The 26,562-nt window shown below is 37.8% G+C and overlaps 2 protein-coding genes across 4 annotated transcripts in view; one reads left to right on the top strand and one right to left on the bottom strand.

Annotated features, from left to right (window-relative positions):
- The window catches only part of WDR76 (WD repeat domain 76), a 55,939-nt gene extending 41,955 nt beyond the window's left edge, over positions 1-13,984 (bottom strand). Inside the window, exons 1-2 of one of the 3 annotated variants that reach the window (XM_007472452.2) lie at positions 13,889-13,984; positions 3,089-3,478 (exon numbers count right to left, since the gene is read on the bottom strand). In XM_007472452.2, the coding sequence (XP_007472514.2) occupies positions 3,089-3,352 (264 nt within the window). In that variant the 5' untranslated portion in view covers positions 3,353-3,478; positions 13,889-13,984. Of the gene's footprint in view, positions 1-3,088; positions 3,479-3,839; positions 3,974-13,856 lie in introns of those variants that run through there. The other 2 variants (XM_007472453.3, XM_007472451.3) reach the window with 2 other exon arrangements.
- Positions 13,985-14,060: 76 nt separating this feature from the next.
- Positions 14,061-26,494, top strand: MFAP1 (microfibril associated protein 1). The gene is made up of 9 exons (XM_056810370.1): positions 14,061-14,274; positions 18,448-18,667; positions 20,507-20,636; positions 20,725-20,912; positions 21,431-21,539; positions 21,655-21,815; positions 23,241-23,400; positions 25,263-25,352; positions 25,450-26,494. The coding sequence occupies exons 1-9, from the start codon at positions 14,196-14,198 to the stop codon at positions 25,630-25,632; spliced, it is 1,320 nt and encodes a 439-aa protein (XP_056666348.1). The 5' UTR covers positions 14,061-14,195; the 3' UTR covers positions 25,633-26,494.
- Positions 26,495-26,562: the final 68 nt, after the last annotated feature.

The following is a 26,562-nucleotide window of genomic DNA, read 5'->3' as shown; positions in this document are numbered from 1 at the left end:
TTGTTTTTCCTTCCCTTTCCAGTCAGAAATCTGAGTGAGGACAGGCTATCTGTGTATGGAGCTAAGGAGAAAGGATTTTGCCTGAGGCAAGCTCTAGAGTCTGCAGCTTCTTCTGTTTGCTGCCCTTCTCGGTGCTATCTCCCAGTGGGCACCCAGGGTCTATGCTCTTCAGCCTACTGGGGTTTCAGGTTTAGCTGCTCTCAGGAGTAGGTCTTTGGTGGTCTTAGTCAGCTGCCAAGGACCTAGAAGTGCCCCTCACTCACTCACTGATTCTAGCACGCTGGCTCTGACTCTGGCTCCATAGGTGGGGTGGGGGAGGGTGGATCAGTTCGCATTTTGGTGGAAGCTTTTTCACCCCCTTATGGTGTGGAAATTCCCAGATCCCACATACCTTCAATGCTGTGCCCTATTGTAGAGTCCCTTCATTCATATGAATTTGGGGTGAGTTTTTTTTGTTGTTGTTGTTGTTTTTAACCCTTACCTTCCATCTTGGAGTCAATACTGTGTATTGGCTCCAAGGCAGAAGAATGGTAAGGGTTAGGCAATGGGGGTCAAGTGATTTGCCCAGGGTCACACAGCTGGGAAGTGGCTGAGGCCAGATTTGAACCTAGGACCTCCCATCTCTAGGCCTGGCTCTCAATCCACTGAGCTATCCAGCTACCCCCAATTTGGGGGGGTTTTCCGCTTTTTGAGGTAGTCTATATTGATAGGTAGGTGGTGAGGAGAGGAAAAGTCCTGCATCTAGACTGCTGCCATGTTTACCCGGAAGTCCCTGATTGAATAGGCAGTTTTCAGAAGAACAAATCAAAGCTATCAATAGTTGAATTGGGAAAAATGCTCTAAATCACTAATAAATAGATATGCAAATTAAAACAACTCTAAGATAGTGCCTCACATCTATCATATTGGCGAACATGACAGAAGAGGAAAATGGCAAATGCTGGAGAGTATGTAGAAAAACAGGTACACTAAAGCACTGTTGATAGAGCTATGAACTAGTCTAACCACTACAAAGAACAACTTAGAACTATACCCAAAGGGCAATACTATTAGGTCTGTATACCAAAGGGATTAAAAAAAAAAAAGGAAAGGACCTTTATGTACAAAAATACTTATAGTAGCCCTTTTTGTGGTGGCAAAGAATTGGAAATTATGGGGATGCTCATCAATTGAGGAATGGCTGAACAAGCTGTGGCATGTGATTATGATGGTATATTCACTGTACTGTAAGAAATGACCAACAAGAAGCTTTCAGAAAAATTTGGAAACCTTGATATGTACTTAATGAAAGTAAAGTAAGCAGAGCCAAGAACATTATACACAGTTACAGCAATATAATAAGGATGATCAACTATGAAAGACTATTGTATTGGAAACAATGATCCAAGACAATTCCAAAGGAACTATGATAAAAAATGTTAATTACCTCCAGAGAGAGAGAGAACTGTACTATGCTAACAATACTGAGAACACAAAAGAAATAAAGGAATAGCTTCAAAAATAAAAATACTCAACCTTTCAGAAGACTAGATAGAAATCTTAAATAATTCATGCTCAGAAAAGGAAATTGATTTGGTCATACAGGAACTGTCACAGAAAAAAAACTTTTGAACTTAATGAATTCTCAGGAGAATTCTACCAAACTTTTAAAGACCAGTACCTATATTTCACAAATTATTCCCAAAAATTGAGAAGAACATTAAGAGAATCCTTTTATGAAATAAATATAGTATAAATAACTGAACCAGGTAAAGACAACCTGGGGAAAAAATTATAGGTCAATATCATTAGTGAATATTGACTTGAAAATGTTAAACAACAAAAAAAAGAAAGAAAGAAAATGTTAAACAAAATCCTATCAAATTACAGCAAGTTATTCAAGAAATCATTCTTTATGATCAAGTGGGACTTACACATGGGATGTAAGGATTATTCAGCGTTAGAAAAATAATCAACATAATTTGTCATATTAAAAACCCAAACCTCCAAAACCAAAGCATTAATACCTCATTTAATATAGAGAACTGAAATGTTTCTTTTCTGTGCTTCAATATTTAAAATTTTTTTCTTGGGGGAAAAAAAAGCTTAAAATTTATTTTTGCCCTACATGATTTCTCTTCACTGTTGGAATCCAAAATTTTAAAGAGAAGGTTCAAATTTTATCTTTGAACTTACACAAACACATAGCTTGGCACAGAGTATGTATACTACAAATTTTTTTTTTTCAGGTAATGTGGTATATTGGTAAGAAAAATAGCCTTCGAGTTTGGTGAGACCTGGATTTGAATATTGCCTCTGAAATCTGTTAGCTATGACTGTGCTTGAGCAAATCATTTAACAACTCCCAGAGCCCCAATTCCCTCATCTGTAAAATATAAACAATACTACCTATAGTAACTACTTAAAGAGATTTTTTTGTGAGGACCAAATGATAAGTAAAACTCTGAAAATCTTGCAAAGTGCCAGTTATGTTAAATAACTAATTAAACAAAGTATCAATACAATCCAATAGGTAACAATTTTTTTCTTTCATGCTTGCATTAGAGGATGGTGACTCCTGCTACACATTATGAATACATGAATTTATTTTTCAAATGATATGCTACCAGTATAAAATGAAAAAAAAAAGATCAGTATTAGAACTAAAGAATGTAAAACTGAAAAAGACCTCCAAGATCATATAGTCACCAGCACCTCCCTCATTTAACAGTTGACTTGCCCAAGATCCCATACATAGCTACTGAATGAATGGCTTACAGTAGAAGTATCCCTTTCACTGTATCATATAAAAAATAAAAAGTAATTTCAGAGCAATGGAGTATTTGAAGAAATTATCAGTTAAACTTAATTGAAGTGGGAAGCCTAAGTCACTTCTCTGAGAATCTGAGTCATAGGATTTAGATCTAGAAAGTCTTAAGAGATCCTCTACAGAGGTCCCACAGGTTTGTTCAAACTTCAATTCAAAATTAACTGCTTCTGCCATTCTTAATGATTTTACCAAAATTTCACATTTTTAAAGCGATAACATTTTCATTTCCTAAGTCAAATGGTAAAACCTACAAGATAATTATAAAACTGAGGTACTCACTAGATCAGCTGTTTCAATTTCATCACCATCTCCATCCTGATTGCTCTGCATTTCAGTGCTGAAATCCAACACATCTTTAGTATTCCCGGGTATCCCAAGACTTTGCTCTGTCTGAGGACCCAAAGATGATTTGTGTGGACTGCATTCCTCCTTGGGAAATGTAGCTTCTATTTCTGGAGTTTCAAGTTCTCTGCGTTTTCTTTTTACTTCAGGATTTTCTTCGTTGTTAGAATTATTTTCTGATAGATTCTGAGGGCTCATCATTTGACCCTGTTTATTCTTTTTGATAACAAATGGAAGGAGTACTCGAACTTGCTTCTGTAAAATTATAGTCTTTTTGGGTGTCCTAGTTAAACCAATTCCACCCTGAGGGCTTTTAGGTTCATTCACCTGTTTAGTTCAATAAGAAAGGAAAGTTAGACTCCAGTCTTCCCCACAAAGTCCTTAAAAGGTTTGAGCTATATAACATATAACAACTCGAAAGTTGATGGTGGGTTTCCTTAAGGCGGAGTATGCAGACTGCATTTAACAAGCCCTCAGCACAGCTGTCTCTCACAGCCCCCCTTCTCCCATATCATGTCCCCAATATTACACCACTACCAGTTTCCGAGTAGGTCTGATGAAATTAACAACCGCTTAAAATACTAGCAGGTGAGGTCCCCAGTCCAGACCAGTTAACACAGCTAGGGGAGCAGAATTAGAACCTCCCTGCCCCTGGCTACCAGCTCCTGACAGCCTCCCAACTTCTCACCTGGAGAGACTCCCGGGCCCCAGCCATACTCCGTTCAGCTCCATCTGCCTTCCCGCCAAGAGGCCAGCCCGCCAAGAGCAGAAAGGATGAGCCCGGCTAGGGCGGGAGGGGGTAGGGGGTGGGCTGTAGGCGGAGTCAACAAGTGGGAAGGTCCTAAGACCTGAGGGGAGGGAGGGAGTGCAAGACAGGAGCCAAGTGATAGTTTCATCCTCTTTCGACTCTTCCTGACTGCATTTAAGATTTTCTTGGCAAAGATGCTAAAGCGCCATTTCCTTCTCCAGATCATTTTACAGATGAGGAAACTAAGGCGAACAGGGTTGAAGTGACTTTCCCAGGTCACACTGCTAATAAGTGAGTTACCAAGCTGCCCCCAAATGTTTAGTTTATATAGAGACTTTCTTATCAGTGATGTCCTTGATGAATTAGCCAGGTAGTGAAAAGGATATAGACAACCAGATTTGAATTAAGGAAGACTCATCTTTCTGACTTGACTCCAGACCTCAAGCTCTATCTAAAGCCCCACGGTGGGATGGGATGAAGCCACGGATAGAATGAATATGTGGAAGTTGCTAAGGTCCCCCGCAGAACCCCTGCCTTTCTCCAGCCAATCAACCTCAGAGTGAGCTTCTAGTCCCTGTGGCCACGGTGGAAAAGCCACTGGCTCTGAAACTGGAAAGCTACATTGAAATCTTAGCTTCATTACTTTGTGGTCTCGGGCAATTTCATTGGGACTTGTTTCCTTAGCCCCCAAATGGGAAGAGTAGTCCTGTCATGGAGTAGTTGTGCTCTGAAAATCTTAAAACAGCATATAAATGTGAGCCTGTTATCATAAAACTGCATATTCTCAGAGTTGGAAGAGACCTAAGTGCCCATCCATTCCAGCTACGACCTGAAAAATAATTCTTTCTGCATCACACCTAATAAACTGTCAAGTGACTTCAAACTTCCACTTGAAAGCCTCCACTTTGGGAGAACAGTCTCCCCAGCTGAACCATTTCTGCCCATTAATCCTATTTCTGCCTTTCTGGCCAAAGAACAAGTCTAGTCCGAATTATAATTTTAATGCTGAAATCTGATATTTTCTTTTAGAAATTACTTAGAGATTTGAACAGGACAGTAATAAGCTTCATTCAAAAAAGCCACATTGACCAAAAGAACTTTTGAGTAGTATAACTGTCCTTCAAATACTAAATCATGTCTGTTCTAGGTGAAACATCCATCAGCATTTCCGTTAAGAGTTCTTCACATAATATGAATTCAGGGTCCTTCACCATCTTGATCTCCTTCCCTAGACATTCATCAGTTTATTAATGTTCTCCCTGAAATTATGTGGAGTTTGTGTAGTATAATGTTTTGATGCCCCCAGACTATAGATAATACTCCAGATGTGGTCTAACCATGGTAAATACTACTAAAATAGTAATTAGCTTTTTTTTTTAAATAATGGTAAGTCATTAAGTTTTGGCAACAGCTCTGGGTTAGATATTGAGTTTCAAGTCCTAGTGGAAAATTGGGTGGAGATAGTCTGTAGACACATGGAGATGTGCATCTGGACATAAAAGAGGGGTCAGGTGAGTTATCTCTATAAGTGGAAGCTGAAGTGGTGGAGGTTAATAAATTGCAAGAGAAATATAAAGAAGAGATGGACCAAAGATATAAAAATGGGCAGCAGAAAAACCAAGAAAGATATCCACAAAGTGGTAGTCGACAGTGTTCATTTCTAATGAGTAAATAAAAACTTTTACAAGTCTATTTGAAGGGACAGCTAGATGGCTCAGTGGATAGAGAGCCAGGCCAGGAGAGAGGAGGTCCTGAGTTCAAATTTGACTTGATTCTTCCTGGTTGTGTGACCCCAAGCAAGTCCCTTAACCCCAAATGCCTAGCTCTTAATTCTTTTTATGATTGTAAGGGCTTAAGGGGAAAAACGGCTATTAGATTTATCAATTAGAAAGTATGATCTAAGTATTTTTATAAAGCATAAAAAATTGCAAGGAAAAGAAATATTTCTCTCAATAATGGAAAGGAAAATCTTTTTTTAAAAAAAACGGGAGAATTGGTAGACAAAAAATTGGTAGACAAATATAGATGCAAAAATCTTAAATAAGATACTAGCAAAAAGACTCCAGCAAGTCATCACAAGGGTCATCCACTATAACCAGGCAGGATTCATACCAGGAATGCAAAGATGGTCAATATTAGGAAAACCATCCACATAATTGACCATATTAACAAGCAAACTGACAAAAATCACATGATTATCTCAATAGATGCAGAAAAAGCCTTTGATAAAATACAACACCCATTCCTATTGAAAACACTAGCAAGTATAGGAATAGAAGGACCTTTCCTAAAAATAATAAACAGTATATATCTAAAACCATCAGCAAACACCATCTGCAATGGAGATAAACTAGAGGCCTTCCCAATAAGATCAGGAGTAAAACAAGGATGCCCATTATCACCTCTATTATTTAACATTGTACTAGAAACACTAGCAGTAGCAATTAGAGAAGAAAAAAGAAATTGAAGGTATTAAAAAAGGCAATGAGGAGACTAAGCTATCACTCTTTGCAGATGATATTATGGTCTACTTAAAGAATCCTAGAGAATCAACCAAAAAACTAGTTGAAATAATCAACAACTTTAGCAAAGTTGCAGGATACAAAATAAACCCACATAAGTCATCAGCATTTCTATATGTCTCTAACCCATTTCAGCAGCAAGAATTAGAAAGAGAAATATCATTTAAAATCACCCTAGACAATATAAAATACTTAGGAATCTATCTGCCAAGACAAACAGAGGAACTATACGAACACAACTACAAAACACTTTCCACACAGTTAAAACTAGATCTAAACAATTGGAAAAACATTGATTGCTCATGGGTGGGACGAGCTAACATAATAAAAATGACAATCCTACCCAAATTAATCTACTTATTTAGTGCCATACCCATTGAACTACCAAAAAACTTCTTTACTGAATTAGAAAAAAACATAACTAAGTTCATTTGGAAGAACAAAAGATCAAGGATACCCAGGGAAATCATGAAAAAAAAATGCAAAGGAAGGAGGACTTGCAGTCCCAGATCTCAAACTATACTATAAAGCAGTGATTATCAAAACAATTTGGTACTGGCTAAGAGACAGAAAAGAGGATCTGTGGAATAGACTTGGCGTAAATGACCTCAGCAAGACAGTTTATGACAAACCCAAAGATCCCAGCTTTTGGGACAAAAATCCATTATTTGATAAAAACTGCTGGGAAAATTGGAAGACAGTGTGGAAGAGATTAGGTTTGGATCAACACCTCACACCCTACACAAAGATAAATTCAGAATGGGTGAATGACTTGAACATAAAGAAGGAAACTATAAGTAAATTAGGTGAACACAGAATAGTATACATGTCAGACCTTTGGGAAGGGAAAGACTTTAAAACCAAGCAAGACTTAGAAAGAGTCACAAAATGTAAAATAAATAATTTTGACTACATCAAATTAAAAAGTTTTTGTACAAACAAAACCAATGTAACTAAAATCAGAAGGGAAGCAACAAATTGGGAAATAATCTTCATAACAAAAACCTCTGACAAAGGTTTAATTACTCAAATTTACAAAGAGCTAAATCAATTGTACAAAAAATCAAGCCATTCTCCAATTGATAAATGGGCAAGGGACATGAACAGGCAGTTCTCAGCCAAAGAAATCAAAACTATTAATAAGCACATGAAAAAGTGCTCTACATCTCTTATAATCAGAGAGATGCAAATCAAAACAACTCTGAGGTATCACCTCACACCTAGTAGATTGGCTAACATGACAGCTATGGAAAGTAATGAATGCTGGAGGGGATGTGGCAAAGTAGGGACACTAATTCATTGCTGGTGGAGTTGTGAATTGATCCAACCATTCTGGAGGACAATTTGGAACTATGCCCAAAGGGTACTAAAAGACTGTCTGCCCTTTGATCCAGCCATAGCACTGCTGGGTTTGTACCCCAAAGAGATAATAAGGAAAAAGACTTGTACAAAAATATTCATAGCTGCGCTCTTTGTGGTGACCAAAAATTGGAAAATGAGGGGATGCCCTTCAATTGGAGAATGGATGAACAAATTGTTGTATATGTTGGTGATGGAATACTATTGTGCTAAAGGGAATAATAAAGTGGAGGAATTCCATGGAGACTGGAACAACCTCCAGGAAATGATGCAGAGTGAGAGGAGCAGAACCAGGAAAACATTGTACACAGAGACTGACACACTGTGGTACAATCGAAGGTAATGGACTTCTCCACTGGTGTCAAAGCAGTGTCCCTGAACAATCTGCAGGGATCTAAAAAACACTATCCACAAGCAGAGGATAAACTGTGGGAGTAAAAACATGGATGAAAAGCAACTGCTTGACTGCAGGGGTGGAGGGGATATGACTGAGGAGAGACTCTAAATGAACACTCTAATTGTAGATACCAACAACATGGAAATGGGTTCTAATCAAGAACACATGTGATACCCAGTGGAATCGAGCGTAGGCTATGGGGGGGAGAGGGGGGAAGAAAAGAAAATTATCTTTGTTTCCAATGAATAATGTTGGGAAATGACCAAATAAAATAATGTTTAAAAAAATTGGTAGACAGTGGATTTGATTTCCCAAGAATAAAAATATTCTGCAGACAAAATAATAAAATGTCTAAAATAAAATGGAAAGAATGGGATAGATGTATTTGCAAATAATATACCTGATAAAAGCTCTGTCTTCCAGAATATATAAGGTACTGACACACAACCATAAAACTAATTCACACTCCCCAGTGAGGAATGACCAAAGGACGCGAAGAATTTTTGAGAAAAATTAGGTTAAGAATTAGAAGTAAAGATGTTCAAAATCCCTAATGTAATATATACACACATATAAACAACTTGCAAATGCTACTTGTGTGACTTTAAGCAATTCACTTCCCCTCTAAGCCTCAGATTCCTCACTTGTAAAATGAGGAAAGAATTCTCTTACAGCTACAAAGCCACATACCTCACACTCACTATATTGCCTAAAAAAAACAACAACAAAAGACTGATAAAATTCAATGCGATGCTGTAAAATTCAAAAAAGTATTTCGTAAATCAGACAACATAAATTACTTAGGAAAAAAAATTCCCTGTTATGATAAAAATTTCTAAAGGATACTAGCAGAAATTAATCTCAGACCAAACTTTATACTCTATTCCTCATTACATCTTAAATCAATATATAATCTTAATATCAAAGATCATCTCATAAAAAAGTCAGAAGAGAAGCAAATCACATACTTTTCCTAGCTATAGGTAGAATATATTCTTAACCAAAAAAAGGGACAGAGACAATTAAGAAAGCTAAAACAGATAATTTTGTTTACATGAAACAAAAAACCTTCCACAGAAACAAAATGAATGCACCAAGGAAAAGGAAGGAAGGAATGATATGGGGGAAGGGGGGAATCTTTGTATCGAGTTTTTTTAAGGGCTTGGTATAAAAGATATATAAACAATTAAAAGAGTTAGATAAAACCAAAAGCAATTTCCAATAGATTAACGGTCAAAGGATAGAACAAACTATTCTCAAAAGAATCTACTAACAACTACATAAGAGTTATTATTTAAATCAACAATAATTTTAAAAATACAAATCAAAACAATCCTGCCATTTCTTTCACCTCACACCCTGCAAATAGAGAAAGATAAAGATGGGAATAGTCAGTGTTGGAGGAACCATGAGAAGTTAGAAGCCCTAATGCATTTTCAATGACTCTGAATCAGGACAACCATTTAATGGACAATGTCTATATCCTTTTGACCCAGAGATTTCAGTACCTGGCTAATTCACCAAGGACATCACTGATAAGAAAGTATCTATATAAACTAAACACTTGGGGGCAGCTTGGTAGCTCAGTGGATTGAGAGCCAGGCCTAGAATTGGGAGGTCCTAGGTTCAAATATGACCTCTGACACTTCCCAGCTTTGTGTGACCCTGGGCAAGTGTAAACCTCAAAATTTCTTAGACTTATAAATGTTGGAAATTTCACCATTGGGAAATTTCATACTTGAAAAATTTCCTATTGATAGTGGGTCTTGGCTATTGGAATGTGAACCCCATTGGCATGAGAGTTTCCCCCTCCTCCCTTCTTAAGATTACTTTAGGACAGAAACCTTTTGCTGAACAATGGAAAGGACTTTGACCTATGCTTAAGCATAGAACAGGAATTTCTTTGAGTCATGATTGATTTTGGAATTGATACAATGGAGATACTTGGAATCAATCTCCACCCCACTCAGTCCTAACAGGATTTAGAAAGGGCTGCAGCATAGATCAAAATTTAATTATTCCAATCTCTACCCTACTCAGGTTAACAGGATTTAGGAAGGGCTGTAGCAAAGGATCAAAGATTTAATTATTTGAAAATATGACCTTCAACAGACATGTGCAAAGCCAGAGACCTCTGGGCGGTCCTGGGTTAAGCTAGAGCCTCCATTGGCACAGGGAAATTGATGGACAGGTGATTGGTAGATGTGAGAACTGAGGGGAGGGAACTTGGATGGTTTCCTTAAGGATAGGGGGGTGGTTTTTAGGAGTTTGTAGGAGTGGTGGCAGTGTGCTCTGAGAAGCTTGCTCTGAAGGAAGCTGAAGGTGGGGGCTCTGAGACTGTTTCTCCATTTTGGACACGTAAGTAATAGGGACTGATCTCTTTTCTTTGCCCCAGCTATCTAAGGGCTTGGGCCTTTTGGCCCAGCCTAAACAGAAGGGGTATTTAAGCCCTATTTCCTTCTCTCCCTTTTCTCTCTCTCTCTCTCTAATTACTTCCTCCTATTGTAATTAAACTCCAAAAAAGGTTGACTGCTGACTTGAGTTTTCATTTAGGAATTACATAGCTGAATTCCTTGGCGACCTTAATTTAATATATATCAGTCTTTTAAAAGTGATTTCCTTGTCACACAAGTCACTTGACCCCCATTGCCTAACCCTTACCACTCTTCTGCCTTGGAATCACTACACAGTACTGATTCCAAGACGGAAGATAAGGGTTTAAAAATAATAAAATAAAATAAACATTTATATTGTGATAGTAAAAAATTATATATAAAATAGATAGCCATCAATTAGAGAATAGCTAAACAAATTGTGAATTGAAGAGAAACAAAGATTTATTCAAACCGATGTAAAGAAAAGTAGAGCCAAGAAAAAAAAATAAACAATAATTATAAAGTAAATGGGAAGAATCACAAAAAACAAAATCAAAATTGAATGTTTCAAAATAACAAAGAACAAGCATAAATCTAAAGAAGATACTCTTACCCCACCCTCTTGCAGAGGAAGAAGATACCACAAATATGATACCGTTGCCTATATTTTTAGACTTTTTTTAATTATACTAGGTTATTACCCTGGCTCTTTACCTAAGAATAGAAAAAGCAAACAATTGGTTTGGAACAAACTACTGACCATCAACCTAGCAGAAAATTCATTTTGTTTCTGATTTGTTTTTTGTTGTTGTGATATTGTAAGTCAAAATAAAACTTGCATTATAATTGGGGGAGGGAACTTACCTACTGTCTTACAATCAATATTATGTATTGGCTACAAGACAGAAGAATGGTAAGGGCAGATTCATTTTGCTGATTTTTTCTTTTTTTATCTAAAAAATGTTATTTGTTATATGGGAGGGAAAGAGCAGATCCTGGAAGAAATTCTAGTGATTAAAAAAATAAAATCAATAAAATTTTTTGTTTTTAAATTCACTGTGGCAGGGCTGCAGACAAAGAGGTATCCTATTACATTATTTGTGGGATAGTAAATTGGTACAAACTTTTGGAAAAGCTTTATGACAATATTCAGTAAAAGTCACAAAACTGATCAGGTACTTTGATCTACATTCCTGCTGTAATTTCATCCTAAAAATATCAAAGGAAATAATAAAAGTAACTAACATTTATATTGGGCTTTAAATTTCAAAAAAGCTAGAGCACAGTCTTATTTAATACTTTAAAAAAACCTTTCATGTAAGAAATACATGGTTTATTTCCATTTTTCAGATGAGGAAACTGGCTCTGAAAGGTTAAGTGACAAAGACACAAAAGTATCAGAATCAGGACTTGAACCAGGTCTTACTGGACTCTACTATCTACCATACCAAAGACATTTCTGTACAAAAAGATTCATAGGTACTTTATTTGTAAAAGCAAAAAACTGGAAACAAACCTCTACTCCCAGCAATTAAAAAATGGTTGATTACAATGTTATGTTCATAATAACAAAATAGAATGATGCCAGAAAATAATAAATATTTCAAAAGCAATGTGATCATAATATATATGCTATTTTGGTTTTGCTGATTTCATTCTCAATTTATATAACTACTGCAATTTTTTTAAAAGGCAAAGTGAATTTACTTAATTTAAACTCTGTTCAAATGTATGCTATAAAGTGGAAGGGAAAGGAGAAATAGAGTCACTAAGAAGATGAGAAAGAAGGCTAAAAGGAAGCAAAAGCAGGACAGCTTTTAAAGTTAAAAGCAAATTCTACATAATGGAAATTCAGTTTCATGTGCAATCCTTTCCTGTATTAGAATGTATATGGAAATGATCATTTTATTTGGTGTTTTATAATTTCAGAATAAAGTTAAATGTATTGTTTATGAATTTATGGTGATCTTATTCCTTATTTTGCATGCTTGCATGTTTTGTTAAATGTCAAAAATGCTATTTTTAAAAAATGTTATTAAAATGTTTTTTAGTCACCTCTAATAGCATTTTCTATTTTGCTGGCCCATAAACCAGCTGTTGAAGGGCTCAAAAAAAGCTTTAAATGTTAAGGAGGCAGTAGGTTGGGGGCACCTAGGTGGCTCAAGGTGTTGAAAGCTTAGAGACAGAAGGTCCTGAGTTAAACTCTAGCCTCAGGCACTTCCTACCTGACTGGGCAAATCATCTAACCCAGCTTGCAGCTCTTCTAGCTTAGAAATAATACTAAAACAGAAGATAACGTTTTTAAAACAATGGAGGTATCTGCCTTTACATTTGAAGATGAAGGTTTACATTTAGTTATAATCCAAGGCTAGGCCAATTACCAATTTTTAAATATCCCCTACTGTCAATTCGGCCACTGCTACTCACTTCCAATTTCCAGGGTACCTAAATAGTCTATCCCAACATTTAACTCATTTATTCCAAACAACACAATCCATTCAAAAATTGGATACTACCTGACTAATTATTTTACCTTCTTCATACAGATGTCTTCTCTTAGGCTCCAGAAAGCTAGACTTTACTACACTTCTTTGCATTCCCTCCCAGTCCCTCACAACAATAAATGCTCCATAAGTACTTGGTTTGAATGCAAATAGACTGAAGAAATACAATGGACTCAGAGGTGACCAGGCAGGAAAGAGCATTGCAGGCCAAGATCTCATCTGCCTCCTTTCTAAAATCTAAAACTTGGGTCTATTCCTAAACACTAGAAGGCTCCCTGATAGGAACGTAAAGATTTGTGCTGAGGAAGAATGAATCAAAGTTGGAAATGGTAAAAAGCAACTAGGTTGTAAAGGGCCTTGATTCTCAGGCTAAAGCAGATGAATAAATAAAATCAAACAAATTTTTAAACAAATGTCAGTTATAACAGGCAAAGAAAAGTTGCTTACTTTAAAAGTTTGAATTTTTACTTTAAAACTGTAAAAGTTGTATAACATTCAACAAGTCAAATCCTCAAAGTTTCAGGGCCATGACTTACACCCACCTTTCATGGAGACCCTCAGCCACCTACTAAAGGCTACTCTTTATACTTAAACGATTTTTAAAAGTCCTTTATAATTCTATGATCTCAAAAGCTAGTGGCAACTGAGGCTTAGAACCCAATCAACAACTCATCGTCACAGCCAAGAAGATGCATTCCCGTCTCTCTGCGCAAGGGCCTACTCTGCATTTCATACCAATAAGGGTCACCTCCCACTCCACTTTGACCCATTCCTTTCCTTTCCAACTCTCAAAGTCCAACCTGGGATTTTTGCTCTCCGAATCCGAACCAACCTGGGACAAGTCCAAGTACACTTGAGAAAAAGTGAATTTCCCGCCTGCTTCTGCAGGCACCGCCCCAACTTAGGAGTGTCACGTGACTGGCGCCTGCGCACTAACATTCCTCACGACTCGCCTTCCCGGACCGTTCTACAAGTCATCCAATACCCCACAATCCACTCGGCTGATACTTCCGGTGCCTCTCTCCTCGCGAACTCGTTGCTACATCCGGAAGAGAAGAGAGGAGGTCGTTTGTTGTCTGTGTTGACTGTACCGTATCTCAGGTTCGGAGGCTACCGCAGCCGCCACCGCTATTGCCATCATGTCGGTCCCGAGCGCCCTCATGAAGCAACCCCCCATTCATTCCACGGCCGGGGCCGTCCCGGTTCGCAATGAGAAAGGTAAGGATCCTACACCCTCTCCGCTCGGTTTTCCTGTAGGCAGCGACTCCTCCCCAATGCTCCGGTACCCTAAGACCCCGACTTCTGGCCCCATGCTCGCTGAGCCAGAGCCGGCCCCTCGGTTTCTCATTTTTCCTTCCGAGCTTCCTCGTTTATCTCCCAATGTTACCACTTTGAACTTCCCATTATAAAATTCCTCCTAGGCCAGGTTTACTCATGAAGTCAACTTTCTTCCCAGTCGAACCTCCACCCCAACCCCATTTAGTCTGTGGTCCCCACCGCTTTGTCCACGCTTGCCCACACCCGCCTTTTCCCTCCAGATCATAAAGATCTGGTTATAAAAGAGACTGTGCAGTGTATACAGTTGTAAAAGAGAGAATAGGATTTTTGCTTCAGGTAGCTTACAGTCTTGGGGCGGAGGGGCGCCGACTGGCACTCGTACATATATATTTACAAAATAAATATCGTAAGAAAGTTGTAAACTAAGTTTTATGGGAAAGAAAAGGAAGGTAGACCTTCTACTGCTATGGATAATCGGAGAAGGCAACAGAAGGGAAGATAATTTGAGTAATAAAGGATGAGTATATATTGTCCTGCAGTCAGTCTATAAATAAACATTTAATTGAGCCCCAACTATGAGACAGTCACTAAGTGCTGGGAATACAACAAGAAACCAAAGCTAGTTCCTGCCCTTAAGGAGTCTACAGTCTAATGGTGAAGACAACATGCAAACAGATATATAGAAAGCGAGCTATAAATAGGAAATAATTAACAGAGAGGTGACCGTGGAATTAAGAGTGGTCAGGGAAGACTTCCTGTAGAAGGTGGGATTTTATTTGGAACTTAAAGGAAATCCAGGCATGGGGGACACTCAGAGAAATCTGAAAGATGAAGTGTTCTGTTCATGAAACAACTAGGAGACCAGTGTCACTAGATTAAAGAGTACTTGTTGAGAACGTTTAAGAAGTCTTGAAAAGGTAGGGGGCTTGATTATGAAGGGCTTTAAATGACAGAGCATTTTCATTTTATCCTGGAGGCAATAAAAAAGCCAGTGGAGTTTATTGAGTAGGTAAGGTAACATGATCAATCTCCCCTTTCCACTTTAAGAAAATCATGTCAGTGAAAGAATGAAAGGCAGGTAGACCATCTAAGTATGAGGTTATGAAAGTAGCAGGGTGATGTTAGTGTCAGAACAGAAGGGGATGTATTCAAGAGGTATTTTCTTGGCAACAGCTGGGGGGGGTGGGGAGGCAGGCTAGGCTAGGGACAGTGAGAAATAGTGAAGAATCCAGGACAACTCTTAGGTTGCTAATCTGAAAACCTGGGAAGATGATGTCACCCTACATTAGTGAACAGAGTGAGTGTGCTTAAGGGTTTAAGGAGAAAATAGAGTTCCATTTTAGACATAATTTGAATTTATAATACCAACTGGATATCCAGTTTGAGATGTCTGAAAAGCAATTGGAAATTCAAGATTGGAGTTCAGCAGAGAGATTGGAGCAGAATAGATTGATTTGAGAGTCATCAGAATAGAAATGGTGATTAAAACTGTGGAAACTGATGAATTCACCAAGTGAAGTACCAGCAGAGAGAGTGCCTGGGACACTTATGATTAAAGTATGTGATCTGGGAAAGGGTCCAGCAAAGGATACAGAGAAGTAGTCAGATTGGAGGAGAACAAGGAGAGAGTGATGTCCCAAAAACACAGAGAGAAAAGGATATCAAGGAGGGGAGAGCAATCAACAAGTGTCAAAGGCTAAAGCTTAGTCAGTGAGAAGTAAGAAAAAGCCATTGGATTTGGCAACTAAAATCATTTGCAGTTTTAGAGAGAGCATTTCCAGAGAAATAAGATTGAAAATGAAAGAGGATGGATAAAATGTCAAATAAAAGTAAAATTTAATAGGCAATCATAGAGCCATTAAACATTGTAGAAGGAGACATTGAATCATACAGTGATGTTTTGGAAAATTCATCTCAGATGAGTGTGCATATGGATTGGAAGGGACAGAAGCTAAAGGCAAGGAGGCCAATTGAGGGGCTTGAACTAGAATGGAAGTTATGGAAATGGAAATGAAGGAATGAATTCCAAAGGTATTGGGAAAGGAAGAATTAAGCTTTGCCATTCACTAGATGTATGAGCAAAGGAGATAAGAGAGTTAAAAACTACTTTAAAGGGGACAGCTGGGTGGCTCAGTGGATTGAGAGCCAGACCTAGAGATGGGAGGTCCTGGGTTCAAATGTGGCCTCAGACACTTCCCAGCTGTGTGACCCTGGGCAAGTCACTTAACTCCTATTGCCTAGCCCTTACCACTCTTCTGCCTTGGAACCAATACACAGTATTGACTCCAAGATGGAAGGTAAGGGTTTAAAAAAAACTACTTTAAAATTTTAAGCCAGAATAATAACAAAAATAGGAAGTTGAAAAGAGTTGCAGCTTGAGGTAAGGAAAGATGATAATTTTAGTTTTAGACATATTGAGTTCAAGGGTCTGGCTGAACTTCTACCAGCCAGTTAGAAATGTAAGTCTTTTTGTTTCATCTAGTATTCCCACTCTACTAAGACTATGTTTTCAAAGGCCACCAATCCTTATTACCAAGTCAAATAGCAATTTTTAGTCCACACCTGCCTTGAGCACTCTGCAACATTCAAATCTTAGTGGCCAATCCCCTTCCTGTATAACTCTTTCTTCCATTTACCATCAGAAACATCAGACTTCTATTGTGATAAATATTACTGCCTTTAACCACTCATCTGATTCCTTTATTATTTCCTTATCTCCCTAATCATCTGAGTAATTGTCCCCTTGAATATCTCTTCTGAGCCTTATTCTCTAGTCTCCACACTGTCTCACATACAATCTCATCATTATTATTTTTACATAGATAATTCCCAAATCTGTAGCCCTGAGCTCTAAATACACCTTTTTCCATCTACAGTATATCTCTACTTTGGTGTCCCAAAGACACCTCAGACCAACAAATCTAAAACCAAACTTATTCTTCCAAAATCTGTTTCCTCTACCCAACTTCATTATTTCAGTACCACCACCATTTACCTTTGTTCAAAACTATGATGTTACTGTTGACATTTTTTCACCTCCCATAGTCAGTCAATTACCAAAGTAAGTTGATTCCATTGAGTCTGTTGCATTCCTTCTACCATTTATTTCCATTGTCACTATACAGTACATATTTTCCTTACCTCCTGCCCAGGCTAACACATCTTCTAGTCTCAACTGTAGCCTCCAAGAAGCCATCCTTAACACAACTGGTAGAGTTATCATCTTTATGATTCTTGTCATGTAAACTGCTAAAATTCTTCAGTATATCAATATGCAAGCCCCCCCCCCCCAATCTGGACCTACCCTACCCATTCAAATGTGCATTATAATATTCTTCTCTACATCTTCTGTCCTCTAGCCAAACCAAGTTATTCAACATACATCTCACTAAATGCATAAAATAAAATATCTAAACTTTTATAAAGATACCAATTATATTGAAATACAAATACCAAAGTTTTGTGTGTGTGTGTTTACTAATTAAATGTAATAAATTTCCACATAAGTTTTCTTAAGTTATATGATCAAACTTATCTCCTCCTCTCCCTTCCCTTTCCCATCCTGGGGCTAGCAGATAATTTTATCTGGGTTATACATGTATTATCATGCAAACAAATTTCCATATTGTTCATTTCTGTGAGTAATCTTATAAAACCAAAACTCCAAAACATAAACTCAAAGAAACAAGTGATAGATAAATCATATGCTTTCCTGTATTGACTCCAACAGTTCTTTTCCCTGGAGATGGATAACATTCTTTGTCTTAAGTCCCTCAGAATTGTCTGGGATCATTGTATTGCCAATAATAGCTATATCTGTCACACTTTTCAAAGTATTTAAAAAGACACATTCTCAAATCCTGCATTAAGAGTTCCTGGATTAAGGTACTTTCTAGTTCCAGGTCCTACCCTATGAAGTAAATGCTGGCACATAACCAATAAATAAATTCATTGAATTTAATTGCCTATAAGACAAAATAAGTGTTATGGATGAATTTTCTAAATAGATGTTGTAATTGTAATATCAATCAATAACTCATGAAATCCCTGGGGGATTGAAGGGTTGGTTACAAAGAGTCTTTTGGAACTTAATGAGTTCTCTTCCTTATCCAGGGGAGATTTCAATGGAGAAAGTGAAGGTGAAGCGTTATGTATCTGGAAAGAGGCCAGACTATGCACCTATGGAGTCCTCTGATGAGGAAGATGAGGAATTTCAGTTCATCAAGAAAGCCAAGGAGCAAGAAGCAGAGCCTGAGGAACAGGAAGAGGATTCACCTAGTGATCCCCGGCTTCGACGTTTGCAGAACCGCATTAATGAAGATGTTGAAGAAAGGTGATGATGGTCAGAGCTCTATTTCCCTATATCTGAACCCCTCATTGTGGGTTTTGGCCAAAAAAAAACCATGAAACAAATGCACATGCACACCTGCCTTGGAACTCTTAATTAGCTCATTAAGAGAACAGAAGGCATGGATTGAGTGAAGAAAAGTATTTAGCAAAAAAAAATTTTTAATCAAAAAATTTTATTTATTAATTTAGAATATTTTTCCATGGTTACATGGTTCAATGTTCTTTTCCTCCCATTCTCCCCTCCCCTTCCCCCCCCCATAGCCAGTGAGCAATTCCACTGGGTTTTACATGTGTCATTGATCAAAACCTATTTACATATTATTAGTATTTGCATTAAGGTGTTGGCTTACAGTCTACATCCCCAATTATATTCCCATTGACCCATGTGATCAAGCAGTTGTTTTTCTTGTATTTCTATTTCCACAGTTCTTTTTCTGGATGTGAATAGTGTTCTTTCTCATAAGTCCCTCAGAATTGCCCTGGATATTTGATTGTACCACTGTGTATCGGTCTCTGTGTATAAGGTTCTCCTGGTTCTGCTCCTTTCACTCTGCATTAATTCCTGGAGGTCATTCCAGTTCACATGGAATTCCTCCAGTTCATCATTCCTTTGAGCACAATAGTATTCCATCACCAACATGTACCACAATTTATTCAGCCATTCTCCAATTAGAGGGCATCCCCTCGTTTTCAATTTTTTGCCACCACAAAGATGGTACAAGTCTTTTTTCCTTATTATCTCTTTGGGGTACAAACCCAGCAGTGCTATGGCTGGATCAAAGGGCAGACAGTCTTTTAGAGCCCTTTGGACATAGTTCCAAATTACCATTCAAAACAGTTGGATCAATTTACAACTCTACCAGCAATGCATTAATGTCCCAATTTTGCCACATCCCCTCCAACATTTATTACTTTCCTTTGCTGTCATTTTAGCTATTTAGCAGACATGTTAAAGAATTAAATTAACTCATCACCATGCTTTACTTATCTACCCATCTTAAAGATTGTTGTTGTTTATTAGAGGGTAATTTTATTGATGTTGTTTAAGTCAGGACCATATTAAGTATCCCACATAAGAAGGTCAACAAAGGTCCTTGTGTTTCCTTTAACATTATCCAGCCAGATACCTTTAGAGAAACCACTGATTCATGTCCTGAAGCTTGTGCATCCCAAGGCCAACTTAACTATATACGTTTTTTTTAATATATTTTATTTGATCATTTCCAAGCATTATTCGTTAAAGACATAGATCATTTTCTTTTCCTCCCCCCCCACCCCCCATAGCCGACGCGTAAATCCACTGGGCATTAGATGTTTTCTTGATTTGAACCCATTGCTTTGTTGATAATATTTGCATTAGAGTGTTCATTTAGAGTCTCTCCTCTGTCATGTCCCCTCAACCGCTGTATTCAGGCAGTTGCTTTTCCTCGGTGTAACTATATACTTTTTTACTGAAACTTTGGGTAAAACTGCATAAATTCTCTGTGCTTCAGTTTCCTCTTTGGGTAATGAAAATGATATTTTTAATAGTGTTAACACCAGCTGTTGAGGAGGAGGAATTATCAAAATAAAATGGATCATTGTGTCCATGACCCTAGGTAAATCACCTAGCCACTTAATGAACATTTGCCAGATTATATTGGTAGAGTATCTCATCATGATTTTCCAAAACCAGTGAACTCACAAGTCTGATGTAAAAATATCAAAAAAGCCCAGTTTAAGTACAGAATGGGTGGTGAGATGCAAACATAGGCCTGCCCCAACTCCCAACATGTCTCTAGCATTCATACATTGTATACTATAGAATGTGACTCTCTTGCAGGTTGGCTCGGCATCGGAAAATAGTAGAACCTGAAGTAGTGGGAGAAAGCGATTCTGAAGTAGAAGGAGATGCGAGGCGAATGGAGCGAGAAGACAGTAGTGAGGAAGAGGAGGAAGAAATTGATGATGAGGTGGAGGAAGGGAGTGGTTGGGGAAATGGAAGTCAATATAGGCATGTAGAAGCTATGTTGGTGATCACTCCATGTGTTCCCCTGACAGGAAATTGAGTGGCGGCGTGGTATGATGCGTCAGCGAGCACAGGAGAGGAAAAATGAGGAGATGGAGGTCATGGAAGTGGAAGATGAAGGGCATTCTGGGGAAGAATCTGAGTCAGAGTCCGAGTATGAAGAATATACAGACAGCGAGGATGAAATGGAACCCCGTCTCAAGCCTGTTTTCATCCGAAAGTAAGTACAAAACCTTCTATGCTCAGACTTCAGAAGACAAAGGACTAATAGACTACTCCAGGCCTTTTAAAGCCCTATGCTCTGTCTTAGGGGAGCATCAAGCTGAAATATAGTCATTGTAAGCTCAGAAACCATAAAGGTCTGTTTGCTTATGGATGAGAAAAGTATTAGGAAGGTCTCTGGATCTGAAGTCACTCACTTTGATCTTTGCAAGGGTTCAGAGAAAAGTATCTAGAATGCCCAAAGTTTCTTAGCATTTAGTGGTTGAAATTTGGGTAGAAACCCAAGAATCCTGATTCATAATTTCTTATCTTCAGTAGAGCTTATACTATTTGAGAACCAGTAAATTGCTTAAGCTGAGCAATGAACACCCTAAGACCAGTGGAACACTGTTCCTCTAAGGGTCCACAGTGACTACCCTTAGGTTGTTTGCCTCTCAGAAAATGAAATGTGGTTCAGAATAGCTGCATGCTGATACATAGTAACTTCAGGATACTAATGGTGTCTTGTTACTGCAGGAAGGACCGTGTAACAGTTCAAGAGCGTGAGGCAGAAGCACTGAAACAGAAGGAGTTGGAGCAAGAGGCAAAACGGCTGGCTGAAGAGAGGCGCAAGTATACGCTCAAGGTGTCAGCTTGGCCTCATTGAGAAACATTAGGAGGAGGGTTGCATAGTTGGGGTTATCCCATGAGGACTACTTTATCACCTGTGAACTATGGGCTGATTAGTTTTTCCTATTTAGATTGTGGAAGAGGAGACAAAGAAGGAATTGGAGGAAAACAAACGTTCCTTGGCTGCCCTAGATGCACTCAATACAGATGATGAGAATGATGAGGAGGAATATGAGGCATGGAAAGTTCGGGAGCTGAAAAGAATCAAACGGGACAGAGAGGATCGAGAAGCGTGAGTATTACAATGGGCTTCTGTTTTGTTGGTGGGAATATAACAGATGTAAGATGTCACTGGTGTCCTGTTGGCCCATATTGTCCAAAAAGAATCAGACCTAGTCAGGTCTGCCACTAAGGGATTAGTTAGAGAAAATGGGCAAAACATTGAGTGAAGGCATTAAGCAACTGACTGACTGTCCCTGTATCTACAACTCATTCTAGAATAGGGTGTTCTAAACTTTTTTGTATTGTGGACTGCTTTGGAAATTTAGGAATCCTGTGGGTTCCTTTTCAGAATAATATTTTTAAATGTATAAAATAAAAGACATAGTATTATAAAGTAAACAAATTATATTGAAGTGATTATCAAAAAAAATTTTTTTAATCAAGTTAACAGGGGGCAAACAGGTGACTCAGTAGATTGAGAGCCAGGCCCAAAGACAGGTCCTGTGTTCAAATATGGCCTCAGACACTTCCACTTCTCCCCCATTGCCTAGTCCTTACTGCTCTTCTGCCTTGGAACCAATATCCAGTATTGATTCAAAGACAGAAGGTAAGGGTTTTAAATTTAAAAAAAATAAGTTAACAATCTCTGTTCTAGAGGAATAATTCCTAATCTTTTTGTGTGAGGAGATATTTTTAACATAAAAAAAATCACTTTCCCCCTCCATAGTAATTATACTGTTAGTATTCATTGAGAAAATACAAACAGAAAGTCACAATGAATCCACTAATGCTTTTGAAGAAGTATCTTTAATCACAACATTTATATACATTTGAAGAATATTAGAATAGGTAAATATTTGCAAAAGATGTTTGTGTATGTTTAAATTTAGCTATGAAGTCCTAGAACCCTTGCCAGTAACTCCAGAGCCCACCATGGTCTCATATATCATCCAGGCATTAAGAAACATTATTCTAGCAAATCATGGAAGTCGTAGTGACAATTAAAGATTCCTAACCTTGATTTTGTGGTATTGATACCTCTACAGTCATCTTTTTGGATGTTACTAAATTTTCAGAAAAGTTAACTTCAATTCGCTTTCATTTTTTTTAAATGTCCCAGAACTTTAGGAATAAGGAGAATGGATATTATAAGATAAAGTAATAATAAAGTAGATCAGTTTTAAAACATTAGGAACCATTATCCTAGGTAGTTTGTTTTAAGTGGATTTCCTAAGATAACTCCATGCACACTTCTTGAGCATTTCCTTCCATAGTATCCTTATCACTATGACATAAGTCAAATTGACTTACATCATACCAATACCCAGCTATGTCATGTAAATATCTCCTAAACCTGACTTTAGAGCTTGGCTCCCCAAAGGCAGGGCCTGGGTAGCTGCTTTGATTGGAGAAAAGGACTAGGCACTCCCTTATTTTCCTATCCTAAAGTTTTAACTAAACTGGATCAGCATTGATCATTTTCGGCCCTGAACAGGATCGAGAAGGAGAAAGCAGAAATTGAACGTATGCGAAACCTGACAGAAGAGGAAAGACGAGCTGAACTTCGAGCAAATGGCAAAGTTATTACCAACAAAGCTGTTAAGGGCAAATACAAATTCTTGCAGAAGTACTATCACCGGGGTGCTTTTTTCATGGTAAGCAAAGAAAAGAGAAGGGGAGAAAAGAGGAAAATCAGGGAAAAAAATAAAACAAAAAACTATGAAGTTATGTCATTTGTAATACAACAGGAAGAGCACTTTCTCTAGAATTAAAGGCTTGGGTCAAATCCAGCCTCAGATATTCCTACCTGTGCTACCTTGAGCAAGTCATTTAACTTTCCTGGTCCTCAGTTTCCTAATCTTTAAAATAAGGAAGCTGGACTAAATGGCCTCTTAGGTCCTTTCTGGCAGTGGACTTATGAGCCTACATCTCTTCACTATGGTCAGTTTTCTTGTGGGGCATTGATTGGGCATTGATTGATTGATTGATTGATTATACTTGGTAGAGGGGAAAAAAGGCATTAACTGCCCTACTGTGGTCCTGAGGACCAGAGAAAACTGATAAATAAACTTGCTTTTCTATGGACAGCAAGTTAAACTGACTTATCTTATGCCCATACTCAGAATGGTTTTAGCAACATGAGGAAAAACATTTCTGAGTGGCAGGGATCCATTTTCTTTCATTGGTAACTACCTAGGAGTAGCTCTAAGATTAAATAAACAGCAAAGGATTTTATGGGACAAACCATTTTCCTCTTTATGTAAGGGGCAAAGTCAAATCAGCAAATGAGTTTACTCTATCAGATGGTATTTTAGCACTAACAGTATTTCTAGTGCAGGCCTAACTAAACAGGGAATGAGAGTATTCAAAACTTATACATACCAAATAAATTTAGATGATTTCTGTGTTAATTGAGTTAAGGTGAAACACTAGCTCCTTATATACCATGCTCCAAAAACCTAAACCGTCATTAGTAAGTAAATTCACCCTCTCCAATTTAGTAGTCAAACCAAAGGATGAGTGTCAGAATTAGCTTGCCTTCCCTCCCAAAATAAATTTCAGCATTGAGTCAATAATCTGCTTTATTGTCATTTTTCTAGCTCTTGGGGTTTTGCCATGATTAGCTGGAGATCATTAACTGTTTCTTGTGCTATAATAAAAATGAGTACTGGCTTTTATTTCTCAACAGATTGTCCACTGGTGAGCCAAGACTAAATAAGATTAGAATAGTAAAACATTGTTTGATAGTATTTGAAAGGCAGTTCTTTTGGGTACAGATTCTCACCTGTTTATTGCTTTTGAGTCTGGACAAAAAGTGTTGGCCAAAGGGTAAAGTAGATTGACTTATGTGAAAATGCTTGAGGAACAGCATTTTCCTTTGGGGTTTCTGGGTCCTTAAAAACTTAGGTCCTGAGGTTGTTCAGTCATCTCAGTCAAGTCTGATTCTTTATGACCTCATTTGAGCTTTTGTTTTGTTTTGTTTTTTTTGCAAAGACATTGGAATAGTTCACCATTTTTTCCCCTAGCTCATTTAACATACAAGGGACTGAGGCAAATAGTTTTAAACACAGAAAGATGAGTCTTCCTAACTCAACTCTATCCACTTCACCACCTAGCTACCCTGGTCCAGAAGTAGTTGATTATATTTCTAGTCTGTTGCTCTGGCTTATAGCCCTTTTAATAGTCATCCTCCTGGGAAGTAGAAAAGAGTGCAAAGGAAACTTCCAGTTTGTTTGGGTATGTGAAATAAGTATTATCTCTTCCATCAAGCTCGCTTTGACCAACTATTTTGTGATCTTTTCCTTTACATTTAATTTTCACCACACTTTCATAACCTGTATCACCTGCTTAGATGTTACTTCATTTATTTTATTTCCCTAGCTAGTTTGTAAACTTTTTAAGGACAAAAACAGTGCCTTCTGTGTTCTTTCATAAAAGTGCATGATGGCAAAAGGTGAAATGTTTGTTTTACTAAAAGATATGTGTAATCTGACCATGGGTCTTTTCTTACCTGCAGGATGAAGATGAAGAAGTTTACAAGAGAGATTTCAGTGCTCCTACCCTGGAGGATCACTTCAATAAGACTATTCTTCCCAAAGTTATGCAGGTATGGGAGACTGTAATATGGTAGAGAGAGAAGTAGATGAAGGTCTAGAGGATGGTTTCTACATATGAGATTGTTAATTCATTCTCTCTCCCCTCAGGTCAAGAACTTTGGGCGATCAGGCAGGACCAAATACACCCATCTTGTGGATCAAGACACCACTTCCTTTGATTCAGCTTGGGGTCAGGAGAGTGCCCAGAATACCAAGTTCTTCAAGCAAAAAGCAGCTGGGGTACGAGATGTATTTGAGAGGCCATCTGCTAAGAAAAGGAAAACTACCTAGGATTCAACCTCCTACTTCCCTGACAGTGGACACATGGGGAAGTCTTTTTGGGGTTTTGTTATTTTTTTCAAGATTGCTCATGTGGAACCTCTCTGGCACCTTTGGAACCCAGCACCCTTTTTATACCTAAGGGACGATAAAACAAGGGACCATAAGAGGACTTTTTTAATGCTGAAAAGCAATATCCAGATATGAGCCTAAGCCTGAGCATGGTGACTAGATCCTAGATTTGTTTTCATCACTTCTCATGCCAACTCTGGGTTCAAAGTCTCACATGTGTAACATAGGTTACAAAGAAATAATACAGTATCTCCTTAGAATTGGGAGAAGTAACATAGGGAAATTAAGCTTATTAAAAAAAAAAAACTTTTTTTGACATTTTCCTGACATGCGTTTTCTCGTCTTGAATTTTATTTCATCTATGTATGTAGATAGAGAAAATGAGTTCTAAATAAAAGGAAAAACCACCTCTATCTTATAAATCAAAAACCCTTGGAAGCACAGCACAAAATTTCTCCAGACAAGCAAATGAACAAAATTATTTAGTCTGGCTTCCCTACATTTAATTTCAGAGAAAAATGTGTCCCACATTCTAAAGCTCATATCACCCTTGAAATTAATGTTGCCAATAGAGTGGTCACTTTACCTTAATTAAACCACTTCACAATAAGTTTCAATATGAACACCAACCAGTTATTACTCTACCAATGTTTTAAATCCGAGTTTGCTCATTTGGCCACGATGCAAGTGATAGTAGAATAGAATGTTCACGATTTTAATATTTTTCAGAAAGATGTGTCTTGGGCTTCACTGATGTGTTAGTAATGTGGCTTGTGTAAATATAAATAAAGTTTTCACTTAAGTCTTTTTTATCTCCTTTACAAAAGCAACTCATGTATTGAATTTTTAATTGTTTTACAACTTTCAAAG

Source organism: Monodelphis domestica, chromosome 1 (assembly GCF_027887165.1).
Source record: "Monodelphis domestica isolate mMonDom1 chromosome 1, mMonDom1.pri, whole genome shotgun sequence".
Lineage (NCBI taxonomy): Eukaryota > Metazoa > Chordata > Mammalia > Didelphimorphia > Didelphidae > Monodelphis > Monodelphis domestica.
This window is presented reverse-complemented; position numbering and strand designations above follow the sequence as displayed.

Bases quoted from the DNA above. Each gene is read 5' to 3' on its own strand.
- MFAP1 (XM_056810370.1), top strand. From the start codon at position 14,196: ATGTCGGTCCCGAGCGCCCTCATGAAGCAACCCCCCATTCATTCCACG. The intron at 14,275-18,447 runs GTAAGGATCCTA...TTCCTTATCCAG, and splicing joins CCCGGTTCGCAATGAGAAAG to GGGAGATTTCAATGGAGAAA. The intron at 21,816-23,240 runs GTGAGTATTACA...GGCCCTGAACAG, and splicing joins GACAGAGAGGATCGAGAAGC to GATCGAGAAGGAGAAAGCAG.